At 42.6% G+C, this 17,502-nt stretch overlaps 1 protein-coding gene across 2 annotated transcripts in view; it reads right to left on the bottom strand.

Moving 5' to 3' along the window:
* Positions 1 to 16,160, bottom strand: part of RASA3 (RAS p21 protein activator 3) — a 131,512-nt gene extending 115,352 nt beyond the window's left edge. The window contains exon 1 of one of the 2 annotated variants that reach the window (XM_040054848.2): positions 15,924 to 16,160. In XM_040054848.2, the coding sequence (XP_039910782.1) occupies positions 15,924 to 15,978 (55 nt within the window). In that variant the 5' untranslated portion in view covers positions 15,979 to 16,160. The remainder of the gene's footprint in view (positions 1 to 15,923) is intronic. The other variant, XM_040054847.2, reaches the window with a different exon arrangement.
* Between the last annotated feature and the right edge of the window lie 1,342 nt (positions 16,161 to 17,502).

The following is a 17,502-nucleotide window of genomic DNA, read 5'->3' as shown; positions in this document are numbered from 1 at the left end:
CCCACCTCACTGGCAAGATCATTGCCCTATCTGCTTTGTTGTCATGCTCAGCTTCCAGCCTGCCTTTTTTTATCAAGTAATCCACTTTGTGCTCCGTGACAAGTGGAATAGGATAGCCTCACATTAAATTAATCTTTTGTTCATTCAGTTCTGCTCTAAGTATTAATAAAACACACCCTTCTACCAGCAGGGCACTGGAGTTCTGTTACTAAGGTCACAAGAATCAGTGAAGTATTTAACCATTGTTATTCAGAACAGGGCAACACATGTCAAGGCTAAGCAAAAGGTTATGTAGTAACATAAGTGAACAGCAGCTTTTCAAAAAAGTAAGCAGCTAGAATACAAAATAAAATTTATTACTAAGGCTATAGCAGACTTCTCTACATTGTTTAGACTCCAAGCAACTAGAACAGAAGTTATTTGCACAACACAACGCTCTACACCAGGACTGAGACCTTGGTAGTGCAGTGCTCAGAATTCCATTACTGTTAGTTTACAGAAAGGCAAAAACTGTATTAAATACTGGAGATCAATATGGAGCATCTAACAAGCATGGGAGGATGGGTACACAAGGGAAAGAGAAAACAACAATTTAGTACTAGTTACTTAACAATAGCTTTCTCTGTAGCTTCTATTCTTCAGAACCAAGTAGAGTACTAAAGCTGTTTTCTGCTAAACCCTTCCTACACCACTCAACTGTTTCAGCTAAACAGGCAACATCAACTCAAGAGAAGTCACCTTGCCCAGCAAATGTCCAGGTGTCAAAATCAAGTATTAGGCAGCCCTTGGCTTTTGACTTTAAATAACTCAATCAAAATCCCCCAAAATCCCAGAGAACAGAAGTCAGCATCTGTTCTGGTCCTTGTAAGAAATACTTGCTCTAGTACTGCATTTTATTTCTCCCAAACTCGTTATGCCAGGCAGGACTTTCACTGCAAAAGCTCTATCATGTCAAGAAGACGCAGAAGGCATTTGACTCCAAGTGCAGATTGACAAGAACAGGATCTTGAAAGGAAGGAAGCAAGACTTGGCTAGGCTGAGAAACAGAATCCTGCTTGTCCTCTCCTGTCCTCTCCCCTGGCAGGGCTCTCTCATCACTCTGGGCACTGCTTAGCCAAAGCCAGTTGATTCCATCTCTGCATATAGCTGGGAGAGGTGCTTATGAAGCACCTGCACTCTGCATCTCAGCGGGGGAAGGTACATCACAAATGAAGTAAGCAGGAAGAAAGAAGATTGTCACAATGGAAAAACAATGGCCGGATATGTATTCAGGTCCAAAATCCTTAGCACTTCAACAAAATTGCCTTCCAGAAAAATTAATTGGAATTACCTGGAAATTGGCACCATGACTGGTAAATAACCGTTTTTCTATCCTGTCCCCTACTTAAAAGAGTCAACTCTACCTTGAAAAAGGCTCAATGATTAAAGATTCCACTCTACAGTAAGGAAAGCAGCAAGAGAGCTCAACAATGCCAGAATTTGAACTAAATATATGGGCAGAAAACCAGGTATTCTACTACAAGAACAGAATATAGATGATGGCAATGATAATAATAGTAAATTAATAATAATAAAATAATTACTCATTACACAAGTACCACCCATCCCATGGGCTGAAAGCAATACAGTATTTTGCTTTTTAAAGGTAAGAATGTTGCGCACACAAAGGGGCTCAAGATTACAGCGAACAACCCTCATGATGGTAACCCTCAGTTTCAAGGGTTTGACTCTGGAAGCTCATGGGGCTTAGCAGACACGGGTAAACAATACAAGCCTTTTAGACACTGCTTCCAGCTGCCAGGAACATGAATGAAGACATATGTCTGATGTCATAATGTCACAGTGAGACAAATATCCAGGCTGTTTTACAGGCAGAACAGCAGGTACGTGTTTCAGTGGTTTTCCTAAATCAGGCTTTCAAATGATTAGCATAAAAACTCATTTATCATTAAGGCTAATTAGGCAATTAATGAACTTAAAGAATTACACCTGAGGAGACTGTAAAATGAATTAAGTGGGCCAGGTCAAACCTACTCTCTTATATCTTGACGATTTGGGGCTGAACCACCCAATCTGGATTATTACAAGAGTACAAACCAATTTTGTATCACTGTGATTACACTGTCCACAGCTAAGCCATAACTCCTGAGATGATTCTGAAGCCTGGGTATAACTAAAGACCTTTCAGAGGTATCACTAATGCCACAGAAGATGTAGAGCAGCATCCTTTTGAGTTAGTTTTAATTTACAGAAGTCTCAGTCTCCTTCCCTTCCCCCCCAGAATACTCTCAATCACAGCCCTACAACAGAACTCACGTTAGTCCCCATCAACATCCAACTAAGTGCTCCATACCTCAAAAGAAATACTTGAACATACTCTTGATATCAAGCTATTTTGTTCCAAAGATTTTACTTGAATGATTGTTGAAAAAAAAGTTTTTAAATCCTGATTAAAGTAAAGCTAACCCATTGGCTCAAAATCATGCTTAGAAGCTTTATAATGTCGTCATCTTCATCCTATGCTGGCCTATTTCAGTGCTAATCTCATGTTCCCAAAAGAAAACTATCATTCAACAAACAGAAAGCAATGCGAAGCAAAAAAAAAAAAAAATAAATAAAATAAAAAAACACAACAAAACACCTCACACACAGTGGCTGAGCTATGGCTCATCCTTCCCACACCTGTTCCCCTGCAGCTGTGAAGGCTCAGTACTCCAGCACAGCTGGTTTCAGGTGTACCACAGAAGTCAGAGAAGCAACAAACACTTTGTAAGGAAAAATAAAATAAAATAAATAATTTTAAAAAGCGCAAGCATCTATGTCCAAACAATGGCAAAATGACAAGAAAAAAAAATCAAATAAATGCACATAATATCTGCACTAGATCAAAGTGCACTGTGCTTTGCCTCTGTCAAAACCCAACATACCCCAAGAGAAACATCCCAATCCTATCTCCTGCAGGCTGATACCCTAGAGATGCATACACTGCAAAATACTTTCACCATGACACTGAAGACACCAGAAGTTATACCTACAACAAAAGCACTGACAAATCACCATCACTGCCTCCTCCAGAAGTACAAAGGGAACCAAATTCCTGTATTTAAGGCACAGCTACAAGGTCCTGCCTTGCTGCTGACTCCATACTCCGAAGGAAGTAGGTAGGAGCCCCTGTCCACATCCCGTACTGTGGGGTTCGGGAGAGCAATAGGGAATCTAGCCCCATAGCCAGTGTTTTCCCACCCCACAAGTAGCAGATTTTTCACATCACATTTTGTAGCACTGAGTTAACCCCATGCAAGGCCAGAGGAGTTTTGGCATATCTGCAGCCTGGCGCTAATTCACACACATGTAAGCTCTTATTTGGTTCTAAGCCCTTCCTGGATAAGATATTCATGCCTGACCCCGTTTCATTCTGCCACTGTGCATGGTCTGTTAAGCACAGAACTTGCTCCTATATGTTTCCCAATGCAGCTTGTATGGTAGTGCTGAAATAGACACCCCACCTTACAAGCATCTGGTACTTCTGGTTATAGCTCAAACAGCCACCAAACATTAAAAAGAGTTCGACACAGTAAAACTAAACCTGGATAAGATTCCACCAGACCACGAGAAAAATTCACTTTAAATTCCAGAGATTCACTCTGCACAAGAAAGTGAAGCCCATATTCAAGAGCATGCAGTACAAGCTACTTCCAGGACTAGATTACCAATTCCCATTACCAGAAGCAGGGCACCAACAATCTCCAGGTGTTATCAGAAAACTTTACTAAGGACAACATTTTCCACTACACTGTTACAGGGACTGGTTACATTTAATACTAAAGCTGGCTTTAAAAGTAATTCAGCTCATTTTTTTTCCCACTTTCACAACTTTCTGGAATACTGTCACAGAATCAGGTGTCAAAACACACTATCAGCCTGTTAGAGTTTCATTTTTACTGAAACAATTTTGCTCTGTTGCAACATTCCAAATTCCCCCAGGCACTTTTTATTCCCTGTCAAAAATCACAGGATCACCATTCAGAAACAGACAGGCAGAAGTATTGGTCTGAATAAAAACTAGCTTTTTTCCGCCCTCTCAGGCAATTTTGCTTAGCAGCCCTAAAAAATAAAAAGCCATGAGGGAGTAGGGAGAGGCACACTATCTTGAAATCTAGTTCCAATTCTAACATGCAACACAAATTTCCTGAAGCCCATTGCAGAGCACAGAGGCTGGCTTGTCACATCAGCAGGGGAGGGAAGGGACACTAACAGTTCCCCTAGCTTTAAACAGGGCTGAATTTATGACCATTGACCACAACCTCCTTTCTGAGCCATCATCATCTCTGAAGCACCTAAACCTATTCTGCAGCAACTACCTGGAGCTCCTGTTAGTTGGAACTCCGGTGTTTACAGTGGTCAAGTAGAGGCATCCAAGAACTGCTGGCCCCCAGCATGCAGCAAAATTAATTATGTGGAACAATCTACAAACACACAGGGTAAGACAAATATTTACAGAAGTAAGAGTAGCACTGGTCAACTCTTACCTTACACTTTGGGCAAGAAATGCTAATAGAACACAAATGTGGTACTTCAGGCATCTTAACAATCTGAAATTTGAACCTTATGCCACATCAGCCAAAGTCTTAAACATGAAATATCTACACTGTAAATGCGACTACAAATTTATAAAGAGGAATGGGCCACAGAACACTTGCAGAAATAGCTTTCTCTTTTTCTAAAGTCCTTTCTCTTATCTACCAGGGAATATTCTACACAAAACTCAGAACCTGAACATTATGTTCCTGGAGGTAAAACACAACTTATCATTTGAGGAACTGAACTAATAGGTCAATGAACCAGTGCTGCAGGGATAAGTAATCTGAAGGAAGTCTTTAGGACCAGACTTGGTCTAGGCTACTGAGAATTTGCATAGATCAAGATGAGGACCTCACTGACAGCTACAACAGTGCACAAAATTTACAGGAGCACAGCTCCTCTGACTTGAGCAGAGCAGATGCAAGTTTCCTAGGACCTTTACTGCATCCCTGCAACAGGGCATAACACAGTTTAACAGAAACAATAATCACCTACTGAGAAAAATGGCTTCTGGGTTTACCAAATTCTCAGTCACACTGAGCAGTATGGTTACTTTTATGTAAGTGCAGAAGATGTGAGAACCTTAAAAATGGTTCTGAACCCAGAATGCTGAAAGATACAACTGCTGGAGTTTCACAATTCTGTCACTATTCTTGTGGGAAACAAGAAGCTCCTCCTTCAGCTCCTTATAATATATAGAAAAAATATAATGTGCAACTACCTCCATGCACAACCTATTCCATGTAATCAATTATACATCTGCTGTCAGGGGCATTTGGGAAAAAAAAAAAAAATCAAAGGAAGACAAGAAACTACCAACCAGATCTGTAGAGGAGTGACAGGTCTCAGTGCTAACATTCCTTGCTTATATCTCTGCTGTAATGTATTAAAAGCAGCTAAAAATAAGAGAAATATTTCCTCAGTATTGTTCTCCATGAGAGCAAAGGCTGCCATTTCAGAGATATTCTACAAATCAAAAATGGAAGGGAAAACAGCAAGTGCATTTATAAAGAGAAAAAACAACGCTTCAAATGCGAGTCTCATCTTATGAGCAGGTGCTCTGTGAAGAAGTTTTTAAACATATATTGTACCACTACAGAGTTTTCATGTCTAGTGACAGCACAAAGAACGAAAGCTGCAATCTCAGAAACAGCACACAAATGGCAACAGCAGAAGAGCACACCACTGGACTATGAAGAACTTGCATTTGTTTTGGAAAACTTGGGGCAGGCAGCTACTCAGATCTGTAAAGTATTCATAAAAGCACATTTTTTTTCAGGAAGAACAGAACAACTACTTGCAAAAAAATGAGAGCAATTCTGTTAGACAACTGCATCCCCTCTCTTTTTTACTGACTATGAATTACCTGCAAGAATGCAATCCCAACCAGTACATTTAACGTAAATGTGGCTGTTTTGGAGGACTGGGTTTGTTTTAGACACACACAACTCTCACATTGCGCCACAGCGTCAGAGCTCAATTTTCCAAGGCTGTGTTCTATAGCAGTCACCAGCCTTTCAAACCAGAATTGAAAAGCCACTGTAGGATGTCACACCCTGTGTCTCCTGCAAAATAGATCTAATTTTCCATTACAAACTGGTGATTGTTCCTGGGCAGGGGGAGGGAGAGAGGGAGGGAGGGAGGAACTAAGAAAGGCAGCTTTTGTACTATCTACCAGATTTTTCTTCTATTTCTACCACCCTCCTTCCTACAATTCTACAAGCTGAACGACAGCCAGATAAATCAACAAAACTATTTTTCGCTGAAATGCGACAACAAAGCATCTGAAAAGTTTCATAATACAGTTCAATTTCACTGTACAATTACATTGCTAAACACGAACACATAAAACTACCTTTAAGAACTCACCAATTGGTTTAAAATGCACATCTTAGAAGATGCTAAGAGAAACAGCTTTCAGAATGTTGCACTGTAGTACTCAATGAAACAGGAAATGAGGAACAAAGAAAGGAATTTCATAGATTCCAGATGTACTCTAACACCAGCTGGGAAATACAAGCAAGAATCAACTGTAGCCTTGTAAAAAGCTACCACTAACTAACTGTTTTCTTCTAGAGTTCTTGAACAAAAGTAAGTAGCTGTAAACAATTTGTAAATAGAAATATTTTTAGAAGGAATTGGAAACAGTAATAAAAATAAACTTCTTCCCCTCCCAACTATTTTAAAGAAGTTTAAAACTCAGCCACCAGTTCATCTGCTTTTTTTAGTTGCTTTTTTTAAACATAAGAAATCTGTATAAAGTCATAACAGAAGCACAACTGAAAATACAGTATTTCAAGTTGTCCATTTCCCAATACTTTGAATATTAAAGCTGAATGAAACTCAAAAGAAAGGAAAATTTAAAAAACAGTAAAGTTGATTTATACTACATGCCTTCCATGCAACTGGAACTGGACAGAATTTAAATTTGCAAATTGCTATAAAAAAAATATCAGTCACTTAAGATTTTTATTCCTATATCTATAAATAAAAACAAAAAAACCCACTCCAGATTAAAAATCCTGGAAATAAAACTCCTTCGCAAGTACAAACACCCTTCGGCTCCCCACGTAACACAACATCTCCAGTGTTTCATCTTCCCTTTTTACGAAACACGAACTCGGGCTTTTCAATGCAAACTTCTTCTAAATGGATTTTGAAATCTCTTAGTAACAAGTTTAGAGACAAACAGACAAGTGCATTTCCTCCCAAAGTCACCGTAACGTACGAAAAGAAAGTTTAAGCACGCATCTTATGGAACACAGCTCTGTGTGTCCCTCTCTTCCCCTCATCACGGAAATAGGTGTTCTTCCCAGCTTCAAGACCTTTCATTCATTTGTTGCACATGGAAGAACTGAGACACTTCATCTAATGTTCATCCAGCTACTAGCAGCGTATAAAAGTGCATTAACAGTTATGCAAACTAAACAGTGCATCAAATGCTACCTGTTCAAACCTACCAGTTGTTCTTAAATAAGTGAAAGCCTCTTACCATCACATCACACTAACCCATTTCAGTCAGTGGCAATGCAGTCAGAGCTCTACAGCCCAGCAACAGGGAACAGCAAGATTCAGTTGTTGGGCTAATGAAGGGACCTTCGTTTTGCCCCAGTGCTCCCTGAGAGGTAATAACAGGCAAATGCACAAGTCTCTAGAGAAGTAGAAAAAAACTGTAATACTTCAGAGGTCTGGAATGAAAACTGAACAGCAGAAACATTAATCAGAAGCCTCAGAAGTCATCAACGTTTGTGTTCCTTCCTCAACAGACTTCAAAAATACAGATACAACTCAACAGATTTCAAAAAACAGATACACTATTTTTTCCCTTTCAGGCAGAACCAACCTCAAAGACCTCAAACTTTCCACTGAATATATGAAGTGTTTTACAGCTGGCAATGATCCATTAAAATCTGAGAAAGGAAAACAGGGCAAAAATATTCCAGTTCTTCCTAACGTTGAAGCTTTACATTTCATTTTGCAAAACTTTCACCCAGAAAGTCTTCTATAGGAGGAAAACAACATGTGAAGTTTCAGGGAAGTTCCTTTCCCCTTGGCAGAGGTTAGGATGGGAGAGGAAGGAAGTTAGATTTGTTTGGTTTTCACTCCAAAACAAAGCTTTTATTTGGATCCTAAATTCAGTCACCAGTCCACTGCGTTGAAGAAATCAGATACCGCTAAAGAACAAACACTTCATAAGGTTTAGCAAATGTCAGTAAAATCAGGAGGGTAGAATGACCAAGTCCACAATCAGCTCTTTTCAGTTTAATAAAATATAACCTGTTATTAACTCCAAGCTTGAGTTCTTCCTTGGTGTAACCACAAAATACATAAATCTCCAGTAACTAGAAAGTTTAAAAGCACAGCATTAAGACTTACTAATGCATATTTTGACTATTAATATAAGCCTTAGGTGACTTGTTCCCCAGAAGCATTAATATTCCACTGGCACACACACATTAATTTTTCTTTGACATATTTGGCTGAACGTTTGTTGGTCAGATCAGTATGAACAATGCAACTGTCTGATATTGACATCTTTTACAGTATGCAGCCAAGTCTACAAGCCTCTGATTTTATTCTAGGCTTCTTGCTGTCACAAGAGCTAGCTGGAAGATTTATTCTCCAAATACATCTGTTTGCAAAGTGAATTTTAACAACATGAGAGGTATTAAGTACTCCTTAATGACGCAAAGTGAATTTTACCTATCCTTTCCCCCCTACCTCCTCCAAGAAAAAAAATTGCCACATAAGATAATCAAAGACTTAATTTGACTCTCACAGAAGTACAAATACTGGCTTTAACAGAATTATTCCTAATTTACACTTCTGTAATGGAGATCAGTCAGTGAGAAGGGATAGGGAAAATTTTAATCTGATTAATATTATCAAAGGTATTTTTGATGAGGTTTTTTAATTGTATTTTCTAATATTGGTGTAGGCAACATTGTGCAGTGTTTACATGAGGTCTTCCTTAAATGGGAGCATCAGTGCAACAAATGACTTCATATGATAGAACAGAGCGTTTGACAACTCCATAAGTAGAAATCTTGCTTTGATGCAGAGAAAGGGGAGAAGGAGTTCTGTTAAGCATAAATACAATAACCAACATTAGATGCCTCAGCATTAAAAGACAAGTGTGTGATAAAGAAATGGGGCAGCATGTGTGACTATTAATGAATACCAACTAAAACACCTAAACTCTCATAAACAGCTAAGGCTCCTGAACTGAGTGTGAGATTCAAGTAGTTCTCAAGTGGAAGGTCAGTGATACAGATACATCAGTTTGTCAGGTAACCCTCTTGCCGTTCTCACTGGAGTTTTTAACATCTGTTCTCCAGAGCAGCTGATGAAGCTGGTGTGTACTGCAGATAACAAATACAGCACCATCAAGAAAATCTATAGTAAGGAAAGGGAGTGAACTGAAGAGCACAGAAAGAGTCAGGCAGTGTCATGATGCTGCCAGTACCCAGACACAAAACCTGCTGTCCCCTCCGATTTCCCACACATGCACACTCCCAGTCAAGCTCTTGGATACTTGTCCAGAAACACCTCTGACAACCACTGGAGTGCACAGCTCACTAAAATGGAAGAAAACTGAAAAGAAAATGAAGTTGCACTCTTTGGTTCTGCTTTGCAAATAGAACTGGATTTTCTTTTCTGTGAGCAGAGGAGCATCAGTCAACAGCAGGTGTGCAGAGAGCACTTCATGGCTGGGAGCAAGATGAGCAGGGAAAAGACAAGACCTGCCTTCTCTGCAGCATCAAGGTACTAATTTGGGTGAGTGTATCATGATTTCATGCTTTGGACTGCAGCTATCAAACAGAAACGAAGCAATATGCAAAACAAAGAACAGCGTCAGGCAGAACAGACACATAAAAACAGAGCAAGAGAAGCTAAAACTGGCATCTAACTAACCGAGCAATTTCAGAACTACAAACCAATTTCAGAACTACAAACCAAACTGGTTTTAACCAATGATAGTGAAATAGTAAAACAAAACAAAACAAAACAAAAAAAAAAAAAAAAAAAAACAACAACAACAAAAAACACAATACCACAAAAACCACCCCACCTTACTTCTCATGAGACAGATTAAATACCAGTTTTTTCAAATGTACCAATTCCAGAAGACCAAAAAACCTAACAAGTTTGCTTATTTGCTCAAGAAGCCTTGAGCAGATCTGTTTAACAGATCCACTCCTGTGAATTTACCTCTACAAACTCTAAAAACCAAAACACATGGGCTTCCACTCATACATGAATCCCTCTCTACTTAGAAGAAAGTAAGGCTATGGAATTTGATATCAGGCTGGCAGCCTCAAACACAAGCATCTTCTGTTTCTTCAAAACTACATTCACTGCAGCATTTTCCACTGCTACCTCTGCTTTCTCCTCTCACTTGCAGAAAATAGGGTCTCCATTCTTGCTCCAGCCACGGCTGTTCTTGACAGTCCATACACAGCCATGGCACTCTGCCTCTAGAAACAGCACTGGTCCCAGACCGCTTCCATTCAGCACACTGAACACAAGCTGGTCAGAACACAACCACCACCAAATCTAGCAATTTCAAATACTGAACCAGCAGTGACAAATCTGCACAATTTATTCTGCACCTTCCATGACCTGTGAGACACAAGCCTTAATTATTATTACTACAGCCAGTCAATAAGGACATTAAGTTGCCACTTTATTTTACCTATGCAACATCAGTATAAGTTGTACTTGTTAACTTTTTAATGTGAAGAAAAGATCTTGCAAAGTCTTGAATATATTCAGGGTGAGATGCAAATAGCTTTTCTTTCTTTCTTTCTTTCTTGGTCATCTAACTTAGAAACACAGAAAAAAAATGTTATCTTTATAAGAAGCATTTCACACTTCCTAAATAATAATTTTCCATTTTTTAATATATACATTTATATATAGTGAGAGAGAGAGAAAGGTACCTGGGAAAAGTTCATTCTAAAAATATCTATTCCACAACCTTTTGCCCCATTTAAATGGAAATAAATCCTTTTACAGTATTATGCAATGAACATATTTAGTCGTAATTACTTCTACAAGTAACCACTTAAGGCACTAAATCCCAGCAGACATTAAAAGGGACATCTTCTCAAGTCAAAATGGATTTCCCTGAACAACCTTAGCATTATCAGACTTAAGGGAGATCTTAAATTTGTCAGAGACAAGATAAAGTTTCTTCTTAGCCTGGGAAACATGTAGACATCTCAAACATTTACCCTGTGCCAAGTTTAATGGTGGAAGCCTGCAAATACCTTCCCTTGGCAATTGACCTGCTTAAACACCAGTAAACTGGCACTTAAATGAACACTCTGCCTGACTTCACCCAAGACTCTCAATTTCACGAAGTTTAACCGCTCTCACAGTGTCTTAAACTACACAGCTCTGCATGAATTAGTAAAGAAGGCACACTGAGAATAAGAGGCAGAGAGATGGCACATCTACAGACCAGCCATCCTCGTTCTGTCAACTGGACATAAACAAGGTCTTACAGCTCCTAGAAAATGTGGTGAGTTTAGAACAGGGTAAGTTGTCTGTGAAGCACCAACCTACATCAGGTAGGAGGCAACTTTTATCACAAATATTTCACTGCTTCCTGATTCTGATCACATCTAGTGCTAAGGATAGCTTATACTGCTGGAATTCCCATATTTTAGACTAAGACCTCAACACCTTGTAACCACAAAATGGCTCTTTTGAAACATGATGAAGGAAAGCTTTAGAAGCTCATGAATGTCTTAAACTGCAACAAGTGCTCACAGTGCACACGTGGATTGTTATTATTTGTTAGGTCAACAGAACGATGAGCAAAGGGTCCTCCTCATTCTCTTACAGCCCCAGTAAACTCTCAGTGTGCAATATCCTCCTGTCCCAATTACTACTTTCAAACTATCAGCCAGAAATATAACAAGCTCTACTACTGCTAGAAAAAATACTATTTTGGAGCTGAGCCTAATGCCTTGAAGTACTAGATTTCAGGGATATGAAAAGCTTGTTGAAGTGAAAATTCACAAATGAGCTGTTTCTTTAGATTTTTCAAGTATAAACAATTTCACAAAGTAAAAGCTGGCAGCAGATTCTCTGCTAGCCAGCATACAGCTTTCAACAGCAGAAATCCTAAACATGAGCTTTTATTTTTGCAACTGAAAGTTTAATAGTTGATGCCATTTAAGGAGTAAAAAAAGTAGCAATTAAGTACAGCATATTTATTAAATATTAACAGTACAACAAGTCATGTTGTCAAGCAGAAGGACTCTCTTTGTAGTTTTTCCAGCCAATCATCAGCCATAGAGCCTTATGTTGTTTCCTTTCAGGTTTTGAAACACTGACTCATGGAAATATCAGCACTGCACACTTCCTCAAAGCGGCAATCTTATAGGAAGTGTTTGTTTAGTCTTACATGACACATTGTTTTGTTTATGTATAAGGGATTCCGGTAAAAATAATTTTCAATTAAGGAAAAAAAAAAGACATAAGTACAACAGTTTCAGTTATGGGAAGCCAAAATAAATCAATTTCAACTAGACATCTAAACAGCACATTCATTAACACAAGTACTACTTTTTTCTTTCTACTGTACATTACATCCTTGCAACATGGGCAGAAGTTGCCAGGCATTAATTTCTTTCAATTCAACTAACCACAAAAGAAACTGGACAAGAGGTAGCACAGTAACAACGCCTCCTAACACATCGACAGAGCTCATATCGCTGCTCCACTACTTCAGCATCTCCACGAGACATCTTCAGGAGGTGCCACACCACTGTCAGTTCAACTGAGTGAGGCAAACACACAGCTTCCTACTAAGCTCAACTGTTACAACAGTTTCACAAAAGGAGACAGATGGCTCAAACTAAATCCGAGCATGACGAGAAATAACACTCCTCAGAACAGGGAAGCACTTAGATGGGAGATCCAGGATGTAATTACCCACCTAGCTAAATGTGGCTGATTCCATGCAGCCCACCAGCCCCAAAAGAACAAGTTACACGAGCAGAAGAAAATGCCTTCATTTATCTGCAGCTCCTTGGAAATACAGGACAAGCCAGCCATAGCAGTACATGACATTAGGGCATTCAAACATCTCTAGGCTACAGATGTTTTGCACAGCCAGGAGCCTCCCAACCGCATCCGCATCCCCACTAAGAGAGGCATGCCAACATGGGTGTCCACTCTGCCTGCACCGATTCCTCAATGCATCAACCCTGCATTTCATCCCATTTATTCTAAGGCACACCTGTATATCAGTGTCCCAGCTGATGATTTGCTAGCAGAGGTACAACAGAGAAGGAAACATCAGATCAAACACAGAAAGTCAGAGATCCGTCAGAGCTTGGCTATGAAACAAGCTCCCAAAGAACACAACCGACCACTTCCGCAGCATGATAAATCAAAGCAAATCAACACAGAAAATTACTTATCTTTTTGCCCTCAAATAACTTTTCTCTTAACCCATTGAAAGATTCAAATCCTCCTGTCACTAGAAAAGAAAGGAAACTACAAGATACCCATGAACGGAACCACTAAAAGAAATGTACTACTGGGAATAGCTGAAGAAAGCAGCGCCCCTCCAATCTTTTCAGTGGTGCCCAGCAACAGGATGAGGAGCAATGGCCATAAATAGAAACACAGTAAGTTCCACCTCAATGTGAGGAAGAACTCCTTTACACTGAGGTGGCAGAGCACCGGAGCAGGCTGCCCAGAAAGGTCATGGAGTCTCCCTCTCTGGAGACATTCAAAACCCACCTGGACACTTTCCTGTATAACCCATACTAGGTGACCCTGCCTTGGCAGGGCGTTTGCAGCAGATGATATCCAGAGATCCCTTCCAACCCTAACAACCCTGTGAGTCTGTGACCTCCCCTCAGATCCAGTCACAGGACTTTTCGCAGAGAGCCTGCAAGCTTCCATATACAAATTCTAGAAGATCATGACTGCTTTAGGAGGCCAGTGTGATTAAGAATACTCTCTCGGTCCATCCAAGCAATCCTGCCAGGCGCTGTTTTTCTGACAAGCCTCCCGAGAGGCGCTCAGCTCCAGAGAGCAGCGTGACTCCCGCACAGGGGCGCGGAAAGCCGCGGGGCCCTCACGGAAAGCTGCGCGGCCGCGGGCAGACGGAAGCGCTCGGCTCCGCCCCCTGCCGGGCAGCGGCGGAACGGCGGCGCAGCGCCGCGCATTGTGCTCCACATCCTCCGGGAAACACCTTCCGCTCCGACGGCACAAGCCAGGCGCCGGGATGCTCGCGGCTTCTCCTCTCGCTAGCCAGGCCAAAAAACAGCGGGGATCCTTGCTGCAGTTCTGCAGTAATAAGATAGTTCGCTCTGACAGGGGTTCCTATCCGATAGCTGAAGTGAGCAGCAGGATTAACTTTAGTCCGCGACATAATGAGAGTCATCTCAAGACTTTTGCTGCTGTTATTGTCTTCGATCTCTTCAACAATTCAAAGAAATTCCCACACTCTCGTTACTTCAATCATTCAGATATAAGATTATCACTGTTTTCTTCTCAAAAAAAAACCCAGTTAATCAAACACAAATGCCTTAGCCACAAGTCATCATCCTACGTCCGAGATGTGTTCTTAGCCCTTTTACTAAAAATCACCAGACAGAAACAACTGGCGATATCACGGTGTGCGGATTTCTCCCTTGTGAAAAGACCTTTCTAATTTTCCCCTCCCCTCTTTGAAAAGAGACAGAGAACAAGTCTCCGACCATACTCTGTAGTATTACTGAATCTCTCTTCTGGATGCATACGAGAACATGAACACATAATTTTTAGTGATGATAAAATTTTAACTCTTAAAACCTGCTATCACTAAACTACCTGTTGACAATTAATGAGGAAACGATCCTAGCAATGGTCTCTTGGAAATGCTAACGCCACTATCCAATAATGAGATTTTCTACGTAATATCACGTTTCAGTTTTACCTCGCACGCCAATTGGCGGCTGCAAATTTGCTTCCGAACGAAGGGAAACGCTAAGGGAGATTTTCCAAGAGCTTTATTAGGAAGCCACACGCCCTCGGTACCCACCGCTGTGAGCCCGGCGCTGAACTTGGCCACTTCCCCTGCAGCTCGCAGCCCCCGAGCCCCATGGCGGGGAGAGAACCGCTCCCTCAGCATGTGGGACTGATTGTCTTACGGAAACGAGGGATTTCCCTCCCAGCCGGCACACTCAGAACTCGACCAGGGAGAGTTTAATCCGCTCGCTGACATCTGTCGCTTACTTTCTAACAATGTGGTTTGGAACTCGCACAACAGCAAGAAGAGCGAATCTCCAAAAGCGCGACTCGGAGGAAGCTGTGAGGAAGCGACAGCAGCCCCTCCTGTCCCCTTCGCCGAGGGAAGGGGCTGAAACAGCGGATCCTGCACAGCCGCTTTTGGGCCGGCTTCACACCGGCTTTGCCAGTGACACATAGCGCTGAGACTCGGTGACCGCCTTCAAACTTTTAGAGCGTAGCTTAGCAACAAAAATGAAAAAGTAAAATAGAAGAAGAAAAAAAAAAAAAAAAAAAAAAAAAAAAAAAAAACAAAAAAAAACCACACCCCAACAAAACCCGCGAAATCGGCCGAATATCCCGCGCCGCCCGGACTCCCGCCGGCGCCGCTCGCCTTCCGGACGCACGGCGCTGCCCGCCCGTCCCCGCGGCACCGGCCGCCTCTCAGGCACCGACCGCCCGCCCCGCGGAGCCCCCCCGGGCCGCGGGCACCGCCCGCCCCGCCGCCCCCGGCGCTCCCCCGGCGGGACGCAGAGCAGCGCGAAGGGGCGCTCGGTGCGCTCCGCACCAGCGGGAGCTCCCTGCCCGCTTCCCCGCGCTCTCACCGATTTTAATCCTGACGCTCTGGAAAACCCGCAGCCCCTCTTCCTCCACCGCCATGGTGGTGGTGCCGCCGCCGCGCCTGACGCTCAGCAGCGCTGGAGCCCCGCCGCCGCGGAGGCGCGTGGAGCGGGCGGGAGGAGGAGGGCGAGAGCTCCGTCAGATAGGAAGGAGGGAAGGCGGCCGGACGGCTCGGGACGCACCGCCACCGGGCTGCAGCGAGCGAGGCACGGAGCGGCCGCGCAGCGGAGCGGAGCGCAGCGCCCGCCTCTCCCCCCGGGGCCGGCAGCGCCCGCCCCGCCGCCGCCCCCTCATTGGCCGGCGGGGCGGCGGCCGCGGCGCTCATTGGCCCGCTGCCCGCCGGGGCGGGGCAGCGCCGGGGGAGCGCGGCGCGCGGCAGCGGCCGGAGCGCGGCCGCCCCCCGCAGCCCGGGCCCCGCCGGGAGCCGCAGCGGGAGCGCGGGGAGGCGAGCGCTGGCCGGCCCCGCGGCCCCGCTCCAGTGCCGGACCGGACCGGACCGGACCAGCCGCCGGGAGCGGCCCTTGGCGTCGTGGCGAGAAGCAGGGAGGGATGCGCGAGTCCTCTTTCCCACACAGCCCTAAAGAGAGGGCTCTAGCGATGCCCCAGGTTGAAAGCCATTCATTAGTGAGGAAAAGAAGTCCCGTGTTAAATAAACAAACCCGTTTGGGCGCTGGGAGCGGGCCAGTCTGTCTCCTGGCTCAATTTACTCAGCGGCAAAGCTGGCTCTACCTGATTGCACAGGGAGAGCAGATTCAGAAATTCAGATTTCACACTTGCATGATTACACAATAAACAGCAAGAAATAAAACCTGTGTCAGTGTTCACTGCCAAACTTTGGGTCTTGTAAAGTCAGTAATTGAAATACGCCTTCCCCAAAGGTCTGGTAAAGGCAGACCACGAAGTTCAGTGGAGGTTTACAGGTTGCATTATTTCAAAAACTCAAAAATCAAATTACCTTTGGTGCGGTCACAATCCCCCTAAAGAGTCTTGGAAAATCCCTACGCAGAACAGCCCAGCCACATCACAGTCTGATAAGCACTACAACATGCCATTTCTCAAGCCTGAAAAAAAAAATAAAATTAAAAATATAATAATAAAAAATTAAATACTTTCCTGTTCTAGCTCTAATTTCAGGAGTGAGAGAAAGGCAAGCTCATGGAGAGCAATCTACACATATATTTAAAAGTTAATAATGAAGGACAGCAAGAGATCAGAAGGCAAATCAGTCACACACATTATGAAGTCTGTGCCAAAGAGGTGTATGCAAGCCTGATGAAAACAGCTGAGCAATCCATCATTGCTTGAATCATGGAAGGTATAACATATAATAAATGCCCTTTATTACCAAAAAAAAAAAAAAAAAAAAAAAAAGAAAGAAAGAAAGAAAGAAAAAAGTAAAATGTGAGATACTGAAATAGAGAAGAGCAAGTGGCGAAAAGTCGGAAGGAGCTCCAATAGCAGAGGAAGTCAGCTTGTAGGAAAGCCTAAGGCATCTGAGTTTTCCCACACAGGTATGGGACTAACTGAAGGAAACTGGCAAGCTCACAGCCAAAAAGGAAGCAG

Source organism: Hirundo rustica, chromosome 2 (assembly GCF_015227805.2).
Source record: "Hirundo rustica isolate bHirRus1 chromosome 2, bHirRus1.pri.v3, whole genome shotgun sequence".
NCBI classification, from domain to species: Eukaryota; Metazoa; Chordata; class Aves; order Passeriformes; family Hirundinidae; genus Hirundo; species Hirundo rustica.
Note: the sequence above shows the minus strand (reverse complement) of the source record. Positions and strands in the feature narration are given on the sequence as shown.